This window comes from Mustela nivalis (assembly GCF_964662115.1).
Source record: "Mustela nivalis genome assembly, chromosome: 2".
Taxonomy (NCBI): domain Eukaryota; kingdom Metazoa; phylum Chordata; class Mammalia; order Carnivora; family Mustelidae; genus Mustela; species Mustela nivalis.
Genome location: NC_139021.1, coordinates 178,232,216 through 178,251,008, shown reverse-complemented (window position 1 = coordinate 178,251,008; position 18,793 = coordinate 178,232,216). Strand labels below are relative to the sequence as shown.

The following is an 18,793-nucleotide window of genomic DNA, read 5'->3' as shown; positions in this document are numbered from 1 at the left end:
AGGGTGAGGAGGAGCTGCCTGGAGGTGAGGGGCATAGGGCAGAGAGCAACTGGGAGAGCAAGCTCACCCTCCAGCCATTCCCCAGGATGGTCCAGGGTGACACCCAGACACAGGCCTTACCGCCTGCTCAGCCCAGGGCTGCGGGCAGCTCCTCCCCATTGCCCCACACTGGCAGAACACAGTAGAAACTTCTGTGCCATCCCGGTGCTGTCCTACCTCTCACCTTGCCTGGAACCACCTTCAAGGAGAGGCCAGCTTTCTAATAGTGACCTTGAACCTGCACTGGGCCATTTGCCCATACATACACGCCTTTTTGCACTGACTCAGGCCAGCTCCCTTTAGAGATGTTTGCTGAAATGGGCCAATGACCTCGCTAGCCAGTCAACATACCACTGCCCAAGTCTCGGGCCCGTTGGAGGTCCTGACTGGGTGAAGACAAGCACGGCGCACGTTCTACTAAAAACGTGGCTGCTCCTCCCCCCACCCACCAGACGTGAGCCTTCCTCAAAATTTGCAGATGCCGAAATGGAGCCAGAAAAGACTAGGACACTGTATGGTTTCTGGGCACAGCACCTGCTCAGCTGGGCCCCAGAAGATATGGCAAGGAGCCCCCTTCGTGCTGCGGCCTCTCTCCTGGCCCACGCATCTAGAGAAGCATCTGGTAGGGCTGGATGGGGGACCTGCCAAGCCATGCACATGTGCCGACTGGTGTCACTCAAGGTCTCACAAAAGCTGGAAGCAGGGACTGGAGCCGTGGAGCCGAGACTGGGAGAAGTGTGGGTGAGCAGGAGTTCTGCGGGAGACAGAGAAGGGGCCGCTGGCCGCCCCCCGCCAAGCCCTGCACCAGCTATGGATGCATCTGAAAGGGTCTGGAGGAACCCCACACTGGGCAGGCTGCAGGCCCCCATAACCAGCTTCTTGAAGTGGGGATGGACCGAGACTGGCTCAGAGGTGGACAGGCTGGGAGTTATCACCCTGCAAGAGGGGCTGCCAGCCCTGCACACGGACCAGGCGCTCAGACCGCATGGGCTGATGTCCCAGCCCCCGCTTATCAGCTCCGTGACTTGAGCAAGATGCTTAATTTTTGAGCATCAGTTTCTTCACCTGTCAAAGGGGATAAATATAGCATCCAGCTCAGGGCTGATCAGAGAATGGAACAGCGAATACATGTAAAACGCTAGGCGTGACCTCTGACGTGCGGCAAGGCCCCACAGGTGTTCCTATTGAGCCTGCCAGCGGAGGAATGAGGACAGGCTGATAACAGCAGAAACAATGCAGCTGCACGTCTCTCCAGCCTGCGCCCTCGGGGTCAGCCTTCACAGCTCCAGGGCAAGGGGGGACACTTATCAGTCCCTCTTTTACTGAGGGGGAAACTGAGGCTCAAAGACGTCAGTGAACATCCATGTCACTAATGTTTATCAAATGCTCACCACACGCCGTGTATTAACTCATTCACTCTCTGCAACAGCCCTAAGAAGCAGATGGAAAACAGGCACAGAGAAGTTAATTAACTTGTTCAAAGGTCGCACAGCCAGTAAGATGCAGGCCATGTTTTGGGTTTTGTTTTGTTTTGTTTTGTTTTTAGGGTGGGAGGGAGACAGAGAGAGGGAGAGAGAGAATCCCATACGGGTTTGGGTCCCACACCCACTGCAGAACCCGACGCGGGGCTCGTGAGCCAACATCGAAGAGTCAGATGCTTAACTCACAGAGCAGCCCAGGTGCCCGCAGACCATGGACTTGAACCCCTGTGTGTCTAACTCCAAAAGGTATGCTTTCAACTCAAGTCTGCCTCCAGGCTGTGAGGCTCCTTTATATTGCAAAAGTCTCCATCAGAACCCAAAGCAAGAAGAGGAAACAATGGTCCTAAGACGGCCTGAGAGAACCTGCCGTGGGAGCGTGGGGTGCAGCCAGCTCAGGACCCTGGGTGCCACAGGTCAGGGTGGCCATGGCACCAAACACAGTGTATCAACGTGTGCCAAGCTTCCATCTTCGTGGTCTTGCGTGCGACCCCACATGCAGGCAAAACCCCAGGCCCCCCGGAGCCCCGCGCCCCACAGGAGGAAAGGATGCTGAGTGTTTACGGAAGGCTGAGCCTGTGATCTCCAGGCTGCCGGCTGCCAGCAGAGCCTTCCGTGATCTCCCAACTGGATGACAGCTGGAGCCAGATGGGCTCTGGCCGGGGCTGCCTCTGACCTCAATGCCTCCCGGTGCTCCCTCCCCACCTGGGCCAGCACCTCGGCCCCGAGAACCACCAGAGCAGCAGGCCCACGGGGAAAATGTCTCAGGATGGAGCCATTCTCTGAGTCATCACCTTTGGTGGAGAGGAAAGCCATGCAAAACCCAGGCCCCGAGTGGAAGGAACTGGCTTCTCCCACCTTTCCGAGATCATCTAAGCAGAGAGCAAAGGGAAGCAGCAGGCATGCCAGGCCCCCAGCTGCTGTGAGGGCCTCGCTTAACTGGATGTCCCCTACCCTGAATTTGGGCTTTTGTCCACAGCCTCTTCAGTTAGGAACTGGACCTTGGCGATCTACTGGTCAAGGAAGGATTAAGCTCTCAGTCTAGAAAACTGTAACGCACCCCCGACCCAAGGCCCCCCTTTTTCCTCAAACATGTGAAAAGCTTTCCCCTCTGCTCCTGGTGTAGGGCCTCCTCTCCGGTGTGTGCTCCCCACAGGGACAAAGGCCTGCGCTGACCTTCAGGCTAAGTTTCTGCAACAATCTAGCTGGGTCCAGCCTCCCAGACTCCTGGAAGCTTTTACAGAGACCAGGGTATCTCCAGCTGCTTAAAGCCGCACCTGACTGAGGGCATGCCAAGGGGAGCCCTGCCCTAACCTCCCCCTCAAGACTTAAGGTCTGGTTCTGATGTCAGAACCCAGGACAACAGGACTCATCTTCAGCCTGTGCTTTCTGGGAACTCAGGACAGGAGAGCTCTTGGGTCACAGAGGGCCTGGCTCCATCCTGTCCTGCACTGACCCTTCTAGACTCAGCACCAGGTCTGGCACAGAACCGAGGGTCAGGAAATCTTTGTTGACTGACTGCATGATGTATGGGGTCAACACACTCTCTTCAGTTTGTAAAGTTCCAGATGCAAGGGCAACTGTCCTCAAACCCTATTGTATGAAGCCAGAATGGGCGAGTACAGTAGTTACGAGCACTGGTAAAACCCCACGTGATGATTTTGAAACAACTGGTAAGTCCTTAGGCTTAACCCCGCACCGACACTGTGGCTTAATGAGGAACTGCTGCTGACCTTGTAATCATTTCACAAGGTGGCGACAAGCTATTCTCAGGGAACGGGGAAAGAAGCACACCAGGAAGCAGAGTATGAAGAAGTATTTTAATAGCTCAAACTCAAAGTCATTGTGCTCCCCATTCTGAAGAGCTTCCTAAAAGCGGCAACTCTGGCCATTTTGAAAGCCAACGTTCACCCACCCATGGTCTCCGGCCTCAGCCTCCTCTGGGTGCCCACTGGGAGGAAAAGCATAAATGTGCCCAGACCCATCCTGGCTCCTATGGGACCTTCCTCCATCTTTGCGCTCTACCGACTGCCTTAGTCAGACTAAGATGATGACTCGGTAAAAGGAAGAGACAGTTGTTGACTGTCTAAGCAGGAACAGTCCAAGCTGGCGAGGAAAAGCATACATAGGATACAGAAGGGCGAGCTTCTGCCTGCGGATCTACATTACATTTGTTTTGCTGCAAACTATCAAGAAGGATTCTGTTGGCCAGGTGTTTCTGCTGGACAAGCAACATGGTGGTCCAAAGTCCTGGCTGTCCCGTGCCACCAGCCCAGAGTCATCATGTGTCGTCCACTGGAGAGTCTTTGAGAGAAACATGAAAGCCAGCTCATGCCTCTACCTATGGGTCGATTTCTTCAGGGATCACGGTGATCATGATGTCTTCATTGCCCCTGCGGACAACCATGTTCAGGGTGTTTTCCTTTTTAATGACATCGCTGACATCACTGGCAGAGACCACAGACTGGCCGTTGATGCTGATGATGATATCATTTTCCTTGAGCCCCCCTCTGCAACACAAAGGGAAACACACATTTAATGCTTCCATGCCTCCTGGTCTAACTGCCCTGGGAGGTTCTCGACTGGAGGTAGACAGAGACACAGCTTAGAACCTAGAATCCCCAGGGCCAATCAGTGGGATGACGTAGTTAACTTATGCGGGGAGGCTCGAAATGCCAATGGATTGTACTATTTCCTTTGAGAGTTTTAGGCCAAGTCATCCAACATGTCCAGTGCAGAAATCCTTCCCAGAACTGGTATGGTCAGATGACAGACTGACCCCAACGGAGGCAAGGATGTGCCATGTGTCACCTACGGTGGACCATGACCGTGGCCAGCCTGCCTGTAACAGGTGTCACAAGTCAGAGGGCAGGTCCCAGAGGAGCAGGTAGAATCGTTCTATTATGAGGCCTTCCTTTGTGTTATTATGGCCATAACTTCCGCTCTCATATAGGACAGTGTCTAATAAGCTATTATGGTCCTTGATGGTCTAGCCCAGGACCAGCAAACTTTAAGGGCCAGATAGGAAATACTTGGGGCTTTGCAGGCCGTAGGGCATCCTTCACAACTCAGCCCACTGTGGGCTGTGTAGGACTATTGAGCATGGCCCCGTTTACTGGCTGGACTCCAGTCAACTTCAGTTATGGACACTGAAATGTCAATTTCATATCATTTTTATATATCATAAAAAACTACTCTTATTTAAAATTTTTTCAACTGTTCAAAAATGAAAGGCTAGTCTTAGCCCGTGGTCATATAAAATTATAGCGGGCGGTGGGCCGGACCCAGACTCCAGGGAAGGGTCTGCAGGTCCCTGGTCTGGCTCTCCTCTCGGCACAGTATGTCAGTCGAGGTAACAAACGCGGCTGCTGGTTGAGCTCCTTCCTTCCGTGTTCCTTGGATGTTACCTGGGTTATTTTCTGGAGGTGTGGACAGGTATGGCCTGACTGACAACAGACAGAATTACAGAAGGCTTCTTTGGGGGGATATATGTCCATCGGGGGGCCTAGAATGGGACCACTGTCCAAGTTATCAGGGACACAGCTCCTTAAACCCTCTATCGCCAGCCAGGCCTGCCCCAGAGATCCATGAAGAGTTTGATAATCACTCTTTCCACCTGAATGACTCCTCATGAAGTGAGGACTTTTGAAGACAGGAAGCACCCTTTTGCTGTTGAGTCCTGAGCTGAAGGAGGTGAGAAGGCCTGGCTGATGAGACTGCCCAAGGGTGTCCAACCATGTCATCAGGGATCTCCACATCCACCTGAGCCGATGTGAAAAGAACACAGCCTCCTCCCCACGATCCACAAGAATCACAAGGACATCAGGGAAAGGGAAGATAATTCTAACTCACGCTTCTGCTGGGGTATCAGGAATGACTTCAATGATATACGCTCCCGAAAGCACATCTGGGAAGTCTCGGTGGCGGTCCTTCAACTCTTTGGCTTTGCTGCTTGGGAAGAAACACACTGACTTCAACATTAAGTGAACAAGGGGACTCGCTCCGCTGAGACTCTCACCCAGCTTCTCCTCCTGTCCCGGATTCGAACAGAAAATGCCTCCAGGAGCTTTGATTCTGCTTTTAATTGCCTTGACACACATTCAGTCACCTGGCCCTCGCCACACACCCAAATGCCTGCACTGTTATCCTTGTCTTAGAGCAGGGAAACTGAGGCACAGAGGTCAAGTCATTCCCAAGGTCATAAGCCAGGAAGTAGCAGAGCTGGGAGAAGAACTCAGGAAGCCAGATGCCAGGGCCTAGATTCCTTCTCCTTACCTCCATCTCCCTCGGTTCCAAGACAAGTAACTGATTCACATTTTAGTCTTGGCAGTTCAGTGTATATTCAGGAGGGCCAAAAATTTAATATGCATCTAAATCACAGTAATATAGTCACAACTGATTAATAATAAAGTAATTGATAATGAATATAGTAACACCTATGTTATATGTTAATATGTTCTACTCTTTGCTGACATGACCTATAAGCCTTTCAATCATGCCCTTAGTCACCAGGACTCATGTGATGATACCGGACTTTTTCACCAAGGTTAAAACACCGGTAAGCTACGAGGCGGGCAGCCACACGCCGCACCTTCCACTAGCTCGGGGAAAACAAGCCCATCCGTCATCAAGGCCTGACCCGACATTCCGGTAGCTGCAGCCCACAGGCGGCAAGGCTTAGGAACGGCAGGGCGCTCTGGGCTGGAGGAGGTGCTTGGGGCACTCCTGGAATGTGCGTTTCAACAGAACAAGTGGTGAAAGTAAGGCATGAGGGAGAGTGACCAACACGCCCCACTATTCAGGGCTGCCTTCAAAAAGGAGGGCAGAATCTTCTAGAAGGAAGGAGCCACTCCAAACACACACACACACACACACACACACACACACACACACACGCACACAAAGAAGGATAAAACCAGAGGCCTAGGTTCATGGCCCTTCCTCTCTTTCCTGATGTTTCTCAATTTTATTTATTTGTTTTATTTTTTGAAGACTTTATTTATCTGAGAGAGAGCACGAGAGCAGGGGGGAGGGGAAGCAGGAAAGGGAGAAGCAGACTACCCCCGAGCAAGGAACCCGATGCAGGGCTCCATCCCACGACTCTGGGATCATGACCTGTGCCACAGGCAAATGCTGAACTGACTGAGCCACCCAAGTGCCGGTTAAAATTTCTTAATTTTAACCAGAAACTGAGATGCTTAAGGCAGCATAAGGTTTCTCTGTCAAGGGGCCAGTGGGAGCCTTCCAAAGTTCAGGTTTATTCGAATCTAAGACAGAGACACGAAGTTCTGCTTACCCACCTGGATGTGAGTGACGTCATTCGGATGCCGATATACTTCTTCTTGGTAATGGCTTTGCCTGGTGTGGCAGCAAAAGGACAAGAGGTCAGCTCAGGGGGCCATTGTCCTGGGGACACCAGGAGCTACAAGAGTCCACCCCTCAGTTGGCAGTGTAAAGCTGGGCCCATCGGGGTACCCTGAGGCTGTGGCTCGTATCTTGTTCAGAACCCCACCTGCCGCGGGACCTGGGAAAGTCCTGTCCTTTCCGTGAAGGGCTGAGAACCTGATTCCTCTGTCCTTGTCCTGACATCTGATGAGGGTTCTATCCCTCCTAAAAATCCCTCCTAAAATCCCTCCTAAAAATCCATCCCACGCTGGTGTGCATGGCTGGGAGAGCCTCTTCCCCAGTCCCACAGCTCCCACGCAGCCCCTCCGGCAGTGTCCACCCACCACGAGACACGCTTCTCAAAGACATCCACCAGACCACGAACTTGTCTGTTCCCTGTCGCACATGTGGACATGTGCCCTAAGGCCTTCACTTTGGCCACTGTGACCCCGGCTGACCTCTTTCCACATCCGTCGGTGCAGCTCAGCACGTTCCCGCACACCAGACACAAGACCCACCCGGGGGGAGAGGGGCCTTGAGGCTGTGACTCCTGGGTCTGGAATGCCAGCCCCACAACCCCGTCACTCCCCAGCTCGCCACCTGCTTCACTTGCAGGAAAACATCACTGGTTTCTGAAATCCGGCCCGTTTGTCTGCCGCCGGCAGAAGGTGAATGTCACACAGGCCCCCGCGGAGCCACGGGACCCCCAGCCTCACCCCAAGCAGATGGATCAATAGCCGTTTGGGGCATGAATGATCTCCCTGAATCTCAGTCTCCTCATCAGAGAAATGGGACCGATACTTTCCACCTGACAGGGCAAAGGAACTTAATGAAGTAAAACGATGTCTAGAAATCACCCCCAATCCCACCTGGTACGTGTTAGACTAAACCATATGAAACGTTCACAGTCAAGGGTCCGACACCTGTGACCCAATACCAGGGGCCTAACACCGTGCACCCCATCTCCCTTTCCGATCTGAAAGCCTTGACTCATGTTCAGGTGTGTGGCCTCCCCCGTCGGAACCTTCCCGGCAGGAAGAGCTGTGTTTTACCTTTGGCCTGCCGGTCGTGGGACTCAGTGAGGAACTTCTTAATCTTATCAGATGGGATTGCGAAGGAGATGCCGGCGGTCACCTTCAGAGTGTTAATCCCAATCACTTCGCCGTCCTGAAAAGCGAGATGGAAACAGCCTTCTGAATGCACCAAGGTTTAGCAGAAGATGAAGAGGTCGTCAGTGTGAAGGAAGTCTCTGAGCTCCTGAATGAGTTGAGGGGGGTAGTGGCAGGGGGGTCCCCAGCGCCGGAGCAGGGAGGTATCACGCGGGCAGCAGGACCCACCCTTAGCAAGGGGAGACCTGACACAAAGTAGGCTCAGTCCCCGGGGACCGCCATGCCGTAAAAGCAGCCTGAAGCAGGTAGTTTCAAGGTGCCCCTCCACTCCTTCCACAGGGAGCAGGTCTCAGAGTCCTTCAGGTGGCTGTCTACACCCTCCTGCTTCTTCCGTTTTCAGTGATCTTAACAGGCCTCTGCCCACAGCACAGAGGACAACCTTAGCGCTTAGAGTTCCCAGGAAAATGGCAGGAGCAGCCATGGGTGCTGCCGGGGCTGCGGGGTACGCACCCCTCCCCTCCTCTGTGTGTCACAGACCAGCCTGAAATCCCCGAGCAAGCCAGTCTGCGGGGACAGGCTTCGGTTCAAGACAGACTCACAGGTTCAGTGAACGCTACTCACGAAGGCACAGACTCCCTTCACGCTGGTCAACCATCATTTTAACCCTCCTGTTACATGGTTTGTTCGGCGCAGGCTGAGAAGGGCAAACTGCCTAGGGAGCATCAGTCCCTTCCTGGTACCTCCTGCGAGCCCTGGGAATTTGGTCCCCAACATCCAGAACCTTCCAGGAGGCACTGCTGCCTTGGGCTTTGCTAAAGACGGCCTCAATTTCGTTGAGGGACCTGAGAATAGAGCTAGGTGACCCCTGAACTGTGCGGACCTCACTCGGACAAATTCTCAGGCTTCCCTTCTGATGCATATGTATTTAAATACAGACAGAAGTGACATCTGGGGGGGGGGGGGCGAGGAGTGCGAAGGGCGGGGGGAATCAGGGGGTGTAACTCCTCATTCCAGCCAGGTCTTGAGGGAGGGCCTCTGGCCAAGACAAAGACTGTGGAGGAGCCAAGCCAGCTCCTGCAGCGGCCTGGAGACCTCCTCTGAGGCCACGACTTTCTATAACAGGCCGGAAGTGCTGACACCTTCAAAATAAAGGCCTCCTCCTCCCGCTACTCCCAGATAGGCCCTGAATTCCACCGCCCTGATTTATAACCCTGAAACAGGAGCGTGTCCTCAGGCAGACTCCAGGGGCCTTGCTCTTTTCAGAAAAGATAAGAAGGGTAATTTGCAAAGATAGAATACATTCACAGATTTCACTTTAAAAGAATTAGATAATGTGCTTTGGCAAGTTCAAGTCTGAAAAGAAAGCAAAAAATAAAAAAAAATAGCATATACAAGTATTTTAAAAGAAAAAAAAAAAGGCCTTACCAGGTTTACTAATGGGCCTCCTGAGTTTCCATACTGAAATTAAGCAAAAATTAAAAGGTTATGAGTTCCTATCTTTACATATTCCAAAGTATTTCCCTGCCTGGCATGCCCCTGGGTTCAGGTTTTCTCAGATTTGTTGCTGTCAACCTAATATTTTGCTGAAAAAAGGGATCTTAAAATTTTTCAGGGAGTTTCAGATGTGCTATAAATGAGATGTTTTGGGGGGGGGTGCGGCTCCGAAGCCCAGAGGCCAACTCTGACCTCCCGACGGCGCCCCGCACTACTTCCTTCTCTTGGCGACAGCCCGGCTGCCAACTGGCTCAAGGATTTCCAGACTTCACCGCCTCCCAGCTCTGCGACCCCTGCTTCGCTGCTGGGGCTGGAAACCTGCACGGTTTGTTCTTTTTCCATGACTTCATGCAGATCGCAGGAAAGTTTGGGAATAAAACCTACTCGAGGCAGCAAGTGCGTAAAACGCGAGGCAGCAAGTGCGTAAAACGCGTTTCGTCTTATCTATTAAACAGATGTGGGGGGTGGAGCATTACTCTTTAGAAACACCTACCCCGTGAGATGACTGCCGAAGGGAAAAAAAGGTGACTTTAAAAAAGATCCCATTGATGAGACGGTGTGGAGCAAAGCCCGGCCTCCTTAGACATCCGTCAGTAAGAGCCTAAGGCTCAGACGGTGCCCCAAGGCAGAGCGAACACCTGGGGGGGCCGGGGGGAGGGGCAGCAGTGTCCATGCCTGCATGAGCATCCCTTCTGCACAAAGCCTCGAAAGCAGCTCCGCCAAAGGGCCTAGAAGCAGAGGAGCCGTGGCCTCTGCCATGGGATGGAAGCTCCTCTGGGCTACGGACCTTGGCGTATCTGAAGGCCCCTTCACAGGAGCCCCTGGAGATGGCAAAGGCTGAGGACGGCCCCTCGGCCTCATCTGCTCTAGGGGTTCCACGGGAACTCCCTGCCCGGCACCTGGAGGGCCCTGACTCCACCCCTGTTCCCCAAGCCCAGCTTCCCGAGCGCCCGGCCCGACCCCGCAGGGCTCACGTTGATGATGGCGTCCGTCTGGATGTAGTCCATGTCCGAGTTCCGGAGCCCCAGCTCTTTGCCGCCTCGCTGGGTGGTGCTGACGATCCCGGTGGTGACTGTGTTTTGAAGGGAAAACGGGCTTCCGATGGCGACCACGAACTCTCCTGGCCTCAGCTCAGAGGAGCGGCCAAGCAGCAGGACCGGCAGCCGTCCCTGGAACCACAAGGTGGGCGTCGCTGCGGTCAGTGAACAGCACGGACCGATGCGCCACGCGGCGACAGGCGTTGCGGGAAAGCGAGGTCAGGCCCGCCATCCCTTCCAGGCCGAGGCCACACGGCCCCTCCCACCCACTGCCACCAGCATGTTGCAAGCTGTCGCGGGGCCAAGGAAAACACAGAAGGTCACGGGAGGCCGTCTCGGGGTCACACATCTTGAAGCTATCAGCACCGACTTAATGAAACCTTGAGACTAGGAGACACAGTCTGGATTCGGGGCCCGGCTGCCTACGGCCGTCTTAGAGAGTGAAGATGCGTGGAGGGATCCTGAGCTCACACCCCCCAGGGTGCAAAGGATCAGTTCCCACTATCAGAGGCACATCTGTCCAGAGTCCTGTGGAGCCAGAGGCCCTGAGGGCGGGAACTGCACAGTCCCCACTGGGTGAGGCTCCACACTGAGTACAGGGCAATTCCGGTGACAGGCAGAGGGGGCATTGGGGTGACAAGGCATCGAACCCCCCCGCCACCTCTCCACTAGCACCAAGACCCAAGATGTAGGCTCTCCCCTCGCCTGAAAAGACCCTCCATGAACCACCTCTGCTCCCTGGCCCTAGTGAACTCACTAATCCAACAAGCCCCTTCCCCGATGCCCTCGGAGGCCAGGCACAGTCAGAGGCTCCACACCAGTCTTCAGACCGGATCTAGCCAGCTGGAGCGGCCGGGGCTGAGGCGTCCATGAGGAAGGTGAGGCCCTCCCCTTCCTTTCCTTCCAGAGCCAAGCAAACCTCCCGAGTTCCTCTCGCCTTCGTTCCCCAACAAGAGGAGCAGCTGCCCCCCAACAACCAGGCCCAGGCCCAGGAGGCCAAGACCCCGCCCTGACCTCCTGCAAATAGCACTTCCAGTCCTCCTGTTTGTCCACCTCAAAAAAGAAAGGAAGAGGTGGGGGGCGGGGCAGGAAGGTGGGGTGAGTCGAAATGAGCCGTTACTTTCGCGGCTGCCCTGAGAGGGATAGAGCAGACACCCTGAAAGCAGATGAGGTGAGGTGAGGTGATCACTGGGCCCGTTTCACAGATGAAAAAATTAAGGCTCCAAGAGACTGGGTGACTTGAGACAGAGCAGAGACTCGCACCTGGGACTGTGACCCTGAACCCAGACCCATCGGCTCCACAGCACTGTGCCACAAAGACCCCTCCCCACCCCAAATAAGAAAGGTACTGGGCCAGAAAGTGCGTGGAGGAAGGAACGTTGAAGAAGGGATCTAAGACTGGCTTTGAACAGGAACGCCTCTCAGAGCACAGCCAGGGAGGGGCCCAGGAGAGCTGTGAAGAGCAGAGACCCCCGGCCAGGCTGCCTGATTAGATCCTGGCCCGAGTTTACAACCACTCGGGTCTCAGTATTCGCATCTGGAAAATGGGACTACCACGCACGGCACACCGCTCTCATGAGTTGGTTGTGAGAAGGAGGTGACAAGACCCCAACAGCCCTTGAATATCGCCTGGCTCGTGTGACGCATCCTGTCAGTGGGACAGGTAAGCGTCCCAGAAGTGATGGTGATTGTTGCTGCCTTGGAGATCTGTGCAGACCTAGTGAGGGAACCCCACCCACTAAACTCCCACAAGCTAGCCCGTGTCACCCAGCCTTCCACCCAGGAAAAGGCTGGCGGCACCGGGCTACCCTAACAGTGACCCCTGGGGTCACCTGAGGCCACAGTGCCGGTGCTGCTCTGGAAGGGGCAGGCCTGCCGCTCCACACTCCCCGAGCTCCGGCGTCCAGCGGCACGCTGGCGAGCTCAGCTCGGCCTGTTTACCCTGGGCCCATGCCAGCCACCCCTGCCAGCAATGATTTCATCCAACAGTCACAGCGGGTGGGCGAAGGGGGCCCGTGATGTGCACCAAGCCAGTCTGGGGGAGGCCTACTGGGGACCCAGTTGCTCCTTCAGGGCTGGGCAGAGGGACATGGCAAGAAAGACTCCTGGGGCTGGGTATGTCTGGCTTTTCACCAACTTCAAGGCAAGAGATCAAGTTCAAACAGAGAGGTGGGCCCAGCCCACATCAGCTCAGCCGCAATCTGGGAACCACATCAGAAAGTCCCGTGGGGCAGGGCTGTGGAGATCCTAATTAGTCCTCGCCTACCCTGGGAAGGTGCAGAGCAGGCTCCTGGTTCTCGGAATTCAGAAGCAGGGGAGCCTCAAGACAGCACCCCCAGAGCTCTTCTTTCCCAAGTCTGAGCTCAGGCCCCGCGGACGAGGCAGGGAGGCAAACATGGAAGCTGTGAGGACGAAGGAGCGACACCCCACTGAGGGGAGAGTCCCCGGGGCCCGCGAGCAGCTCTGCTGCGCTCATTGGGGAGGGGTTGGGACCCTCAGACCACTGTGAAGGTGTCACACTCAAGGGACTACATGGGCCTGGACAGGTGGACACCAGGGAGTCTCCCCAAAAACCAGTTCTCACTTAAACAAAATAGGGGACGTCTGGGTCCCAAGTGGCCAGTCAGATGCGCACCGATGGACCCCATGGGCAACATCAGATCTGCCTCGCATAAGTTTTATTCCCTCAAGTATCCCCTACATCATGAAGGACGATCAGAGACAGAAATAAGCAAGTGGACATATCCCAAGGGGGTGGGGCTTTTAATAGGAAAACTTGGTGGATGTGAAAGGAAGGCGCCTTTCGCCTCCCGGCGGGCAAAGCCTTTCATGGCCGACCGGAGGTGGGGGTGGGGTGGGGAGGGTGGGCATTAGGGCAGGTGTTCCCCATTTTACAGAAGTGAAAACCGGGACTCCGAGACAGGGCGACCCCTCCCAGCTAAGGAGCAGCCTGGCTAGAGAAGAGAACAGGCCTCCTCACGGGCCGACCTGCACTCCAGGTCCGTGTTAACCTGGAACCCAACTGTCGGCAGAAACCCTTGCAAGGGGGTGACATGGGATGGTCGTGTGGGTCAGGCCAGACTTAGAGCTCTCCAGGAAGCCGCCAGGTCTCCTCGCGGCCATCTGCCCCCTGCTCCGCACAGGGGCTGCCGGCCCCACCAGCATCAGGCCCTCCGGCTGCCCCAGGTCGGAGTGGGGTTCCTCTGGGTTTCAGTCCTCACCACGGCTCTGTCTGCTCAACGCAGCTACCCCTCTGCTGGCCAGACTCCTACTCGGTAACTGAGCATCCGACTCCATAGCTGTCTAGACACGAGCTCTGCGGGGGGCCTGGGGGACACGAAACGCAGACAGGTCTCGCGCTTGACCTCCGGATGGGGAACATGGGTCCGCGCACTCCCGGCTCCCCTCCGCAGCGCCGACCGAAGGCTGGTCCCCACGCCACCCACATCAGAGGCGCCCCAAGGCTCGCGGAGCAGACACTCTGCCCGAGTCTCCTTGTGAAGCGCCCCTCTCCTGACAGCCACTTCCCACACCCCAGCCCCTCGGTGGAGCCTGGCTCGCAGCACGCCCGTGAGGCAAACCCAGACATCTCTCCTCCACGTGGCAGGAAGCAAGGGGGTGAGCGGATCCCACTCCCACGTCAGCCTCTCGAACCACCAGGGGCCTGACAACGTGAACCGCGTGTGCACACCACGGCGGTGGGCTGGGAGAGCTCGTAAATGCCCACAGGAAATCCCCAAGGCTCCACAATGGAGAGCATGGGGCCCGAGACTGGCCCAAGTCCTCCGAGATGTTTCCGTTGTGCTGCTCGTTTTCAAGGCCACGCTCATGCCGACGAGAGCAGGGGTGGCTCTCTGAGACGGGACTCACTAACGCTAAAGGACGTCCTCACGCCACCACCGCAGAGAGCGGCTTTAAGAAAACATGACTCCCCCATCACCTAGGTTTCCAGCCCACTACCACCCGGGCCGGTGGAGGAAGACTTCGCCCAGGGGAGGGTGGGAGGTGTCAGAAGTCCTGGGTGCGGACTCCAGACTTACCACGTCTGTGTTAAATGACTACATACTACCCATAGGCAGGATACTAATTGTGCGGTAGATTTAATGCGAAAACTTGGAAGAGGATGGTGCACAGTGTGATTAAAGAAGGTTCTCCCATTCATTTAATTACAACAAACAACCAGCAGGCCTGGCAGCACCGCTCCCGTGAAACACCACCAACATGAAACAGAACTTTCTCGACAAACATCCACTGAGTGTCTCTGACAAGCCGGGCCCAGTGAACACAGAGAAGATCAATCAATCCATCTGTGCCTCTAGGCCTACTGTCTGATGGGTTGGAGTCACATGGTAGTAAAAAGAGACAAAGTCCCAATCTCCATTGCCATGGTCAGCTCAGTCCAGAATGTTCCGTAAGAACTAAATAGAGATCAGAACTAAAAATGATTTGGGTGTATACTGAGGGCGTTTTTAGCTGCAAGTAACTGAAAACCCAACTCAAAGGGAATAAACGTCCAGCTGTTCAAGGGCAGGGTTGTGCGAGGGCCAGTCACATCAAAGACTTGTGGACATCTTTCCTTAGGTGGGATCAACTTAAGCCACCTCCATTCCGGGCGTTATATAAAGACAGGACTATGCCCAGTGGCAGGAAAGGATGTCTTCTCCCCTATGAGTCTCTTTCGAAGAGCAAAGAATGTGGGGCCTAGCACCTTCTTCCTCCTGGGTCATCGGCCAGAAAGTAGTCATAAGGCTACCCCCAACCATTCTTTGGCAAGGGGAACATGGCCCCCACGATGGCCTTACCCTCCCCAGGATTCGGCTGTGTTAGGAATGAGTGGACGGACCAGGGCTGTACCAGCAGTCTGCTGTGGGTGAAGGCTGCAGAGCAGCGGCCACCAGCGGCCACCAAAGCTTGGGGCAAAGTGGTTCATTTTAGAGCAGCAATCCTAATACCTAACTGTGTTTGGGAAGGGCTCTGATAAGTAGATGCTCCTTCATGCAGGTTTTTATGGGGTAGAGATGGGAGCAAGAGGAAAAATCCTCATCGGAAAACCGTAACGGTCACAAGGGGTGCCTGGGTGGCACAGTCAGTTGGCTGTCCCATGTTTGGTTTTAGCTCAGGTTATGATCTCAGGTCATGGATCAAGCCCCATGTCAGGTTCTAAAAAAAACTGGTATTGGCCTGAGTGTTATTATTCCAATGACCCAGTATTCTCACTAAAATAAATAAATGAATTTTTAGGGGAAAAAAAAAAAGTAACAGTGAAGAAATTTTTGTGTTCATCAGTGCACGACACAAGTGATCCAAGCAGAGCCTGGCCAAACCCACCCCTCGTCCATGTGCCCTACGGGCCTCCTGCTCTGTCATTCCCCCTGCTGTTAGAGCCGGCTGCTCCGTGGGACCAATCCTCCGGCCTGTTCTGCTGCTCACGTTCCCCCAGTTAGGTGGTGGCAGTACCAGGACTAGAGTCCTCCCCATGCCCCCACCCAGGTGTCCTCTCCAGCCTCCCCTGCTCGCTGTCCGGATGCTCAGAGCACAGGACCTTTGCACAGCGGCAGGTGAGGGCAGCAGAGATGACACACAACGAGTAGTTGGGGAGTCGAAGGACAACCAGCACGGAAACCAGCCAGAGGAGGCCGAGTTCACGAGTCCCCAGGGTGAGGGCCTGGGCCGTGTTGCTTCTCCCATGCTGGGAGCCTGAATTATCCTCAGAGAAGCCCAGACTGGGGCTAGAGGCAGGCCTGTGCGGTACCACCTGCTTCGAGGACTCTGCATGGGATCCGGACTCACGCTGAAAGTGAATCACAAGCCCTGGAGCCCCTCAGGAAGAAAATCTGGGTGTGTGCTGAGTAAGGTCCCCGGGTGATGGCCTGCTTCAGGCTTCTTCTCCAGTAGCAGCCAAGGCTGGTGCAGAAGAGACGACTCAGACAAAGTCACACACATACCATATGCACACGCAGACGCATACACACACACATGCACCCAGGCACAACCATATATGCCACTTCAGCCCCTGCAGACCCCAAGAGCACCACGTCCCAGGCAGCAGGACAGCTGGGCTTGGACTTTGCCTTGTAGTAGATCATGCCATGACCTTGGGCCATTTGATTGGCTTCTTTGAGTCCTGGTTTTACCACTTCTAAAATAAGATTATTGAGGATGATGATGTCCAAGGTCATCTCAGCTCTGACAATTAAGGTCCTTTCCAAAAGACCTGGATGATTTCCAAAAAACCTATTAGCAGACGATGGTTAAATTGGTGAGATCAGAAGAGGCACCACAGTCCTTAATAGATCTCTTTTCATACAACCCCCCAGTGGAGTCAGATGAGCCTGCAAGCTCGGGCCACAAGCGGAGAGGGGACTCTTGGAATTCTCCAGATGCCGGCTCAGCCAGGAGTCGGCTAGAGAGGCTCTAACAGCGAAGGCCCATCAGTCTTGCAGCTTCTGGCCACACTGGTTTGGCCTAATAGGCCTTGAGTCCCCACTCCAGTGCTCCCTCCTTCCCCAAAGCTTGCAGAGAAGGGCAATGAAACAAACGAATAAAGCTAAAGGGAAAAAAAAAATTTTTTTTTTAGCCTAATGAGGCAAGTGAACTACTTCTTTTTCTTCCTTGGAAAGTATAAAGTACTCCTGTTACAAAAATATTTTCTGTTGCCGAATCTGCAGGAGCCACGGCCTCCGCCAGCCACCCAGCAGGCCCATTTTCAAGGGCCCGGGGCTTCCAGGCTGGTCCTGGGTGTCGCTTGAAGCTTGCTTCAAAGGCTAATGTTGCAGCAGTTGGCAGGGACTCAACCGAGTGATTCAACGTGCTTTCTGGAAACAGTTATGCTAACCTTTCATTTTCTTTTAAAAATATGTGATGGAGAAAATAGCACATCCCCCATACCCAGCAAGAAGCAGAGCTCTAGAACCTGCTTGCTTCCCTCGGAAAAGCAGACTAAGCTGGGCATCAGCATCTAAGGCTGTTCCACCGATGGCTGTGGGGGAGACAGGAGAAGTGGGGAGTCCGGGGGAGAGAGAAAGAGGAACAGAGTCTGATCGTGTACAAGCAGAAAGAGAAAAGGCAAACACGACCACCTTCGTCCTCCCTGTTTACATAACCCACCGTAATATTTCTCCTGCCAGCTAACTGTAACCAGAAACATGAGCATCTTGAAAATTCCCTTACGCTTGTTGTTTAAACCACAAAATGTCAACAGTTCTATGCAGAAGCCCAGCGGCCGGTGACTGTACAAATTCTGTGGCACCCAGAGGAGGCAAACCATGGTCTCCATCAAGAGTCACTCTGGTTTTCGTATACACCGGCCCCTCTGATCCCTCCACTTTTATCCACGGACTTCAGCTTCATGGATGCTGCTCCAAGAGATTTTGGCCAATAAATACTGGTTTTTTAAAAACTGGTGAATATGAAAATGGAAAAGGAAAGAATGAACAAGCCAGATTTTAAAAGTGCCTTCCAGAAGGGAAGGGCAGTGGTCTCTCTCTGGTCAATTCAGGGCACAATGCACAGCAACGACCCAGTTGAGATGGTCGGTGACACAGGCCTATTCTATTAAATTAATTAACATATATTTGTGGCATAAAATGGGGTCATAGAGAATATTCTCACCACAAAACCAATGGTTTCTATGAGCTGCCCAGTGGCCAAAACAAAGAGGGAAATACCATGAGTCACACACTCTTGTTATCAGATTCTGGTGCCTTAAATAACAAGAGTGACTTGATAAGCATTACTAAATGCTAATGTATTAATGCATTAAATAATCAGTTCTCAATTCACCAGAATGTCTTATTTCTCCCACGCCACAGAAGGTGGCCATGGTGATTGCAGGAAGCCAGATTTGCGAAATTGCATCTATACTGCTATGAAAAGAGCAGTTCATACAAAGCCTTTGCACCTACAGATTCTCAAGAGATTGACATAAAAAACTGGAGCTTTCCAGAATATGACCAGGAATCCCCAAGAACAAGGCCAGTAAGAAATGTAGACAATATGCACAGAAACCAGCTAATAACCGGAAACAGTAGCTTGGGCTCTGAAGGGCTCTAATAAACTCACTGAGAAATAAGTTTGCGCTTGATTCAGGGTCCAGCCTTGCCCCCTAATCTTCCCCTAGGTTGGCTCTGTCCTTCCTGTCACCCCAGACATAAGCTTCCTGCCTACACTACCTACAGAGGCCTCCCCAGCCCTCCGTGCCTCCTGCCTCTTCTGTTTGTTCCTTTTCTGTACTTGTTACACTAATATCCCA

General features: G+C 53.9%; 1 protein-coding gene across 1 annotated transcript in view; it reads right to left on the bottom strand.

The window, feature by feature from the left end:
* Positions 1-3,323: 3,323 nt before the first annotated feature.
* HTRA1 (HtrA serine peptidase 1) overlaps positions 3,324-18,793 on the bottom strand; it is a 49,621-nt gene continuing 34,151 nt past the window's right edge. Inside the window, 6 exon segments of the mRNA XM_082722703.1 lie at positions 3,324-4,027; positions 5,370-5,465; positions 6,818-6,875; positions 7,955-8,069; positions 9,437-9,469; positions 10,480-10,674. Coding sequence (XP_082578829.1) covers positions 3,859-4,027; positions 5,370-5,465; positions 6,818-6,875; positions 7,955-8,069; positions 9,437-9,469; positions 10,480-10,674 — 666 coding nt within the window. The 3' untranslated portion in view covers positions 3,324-3,858.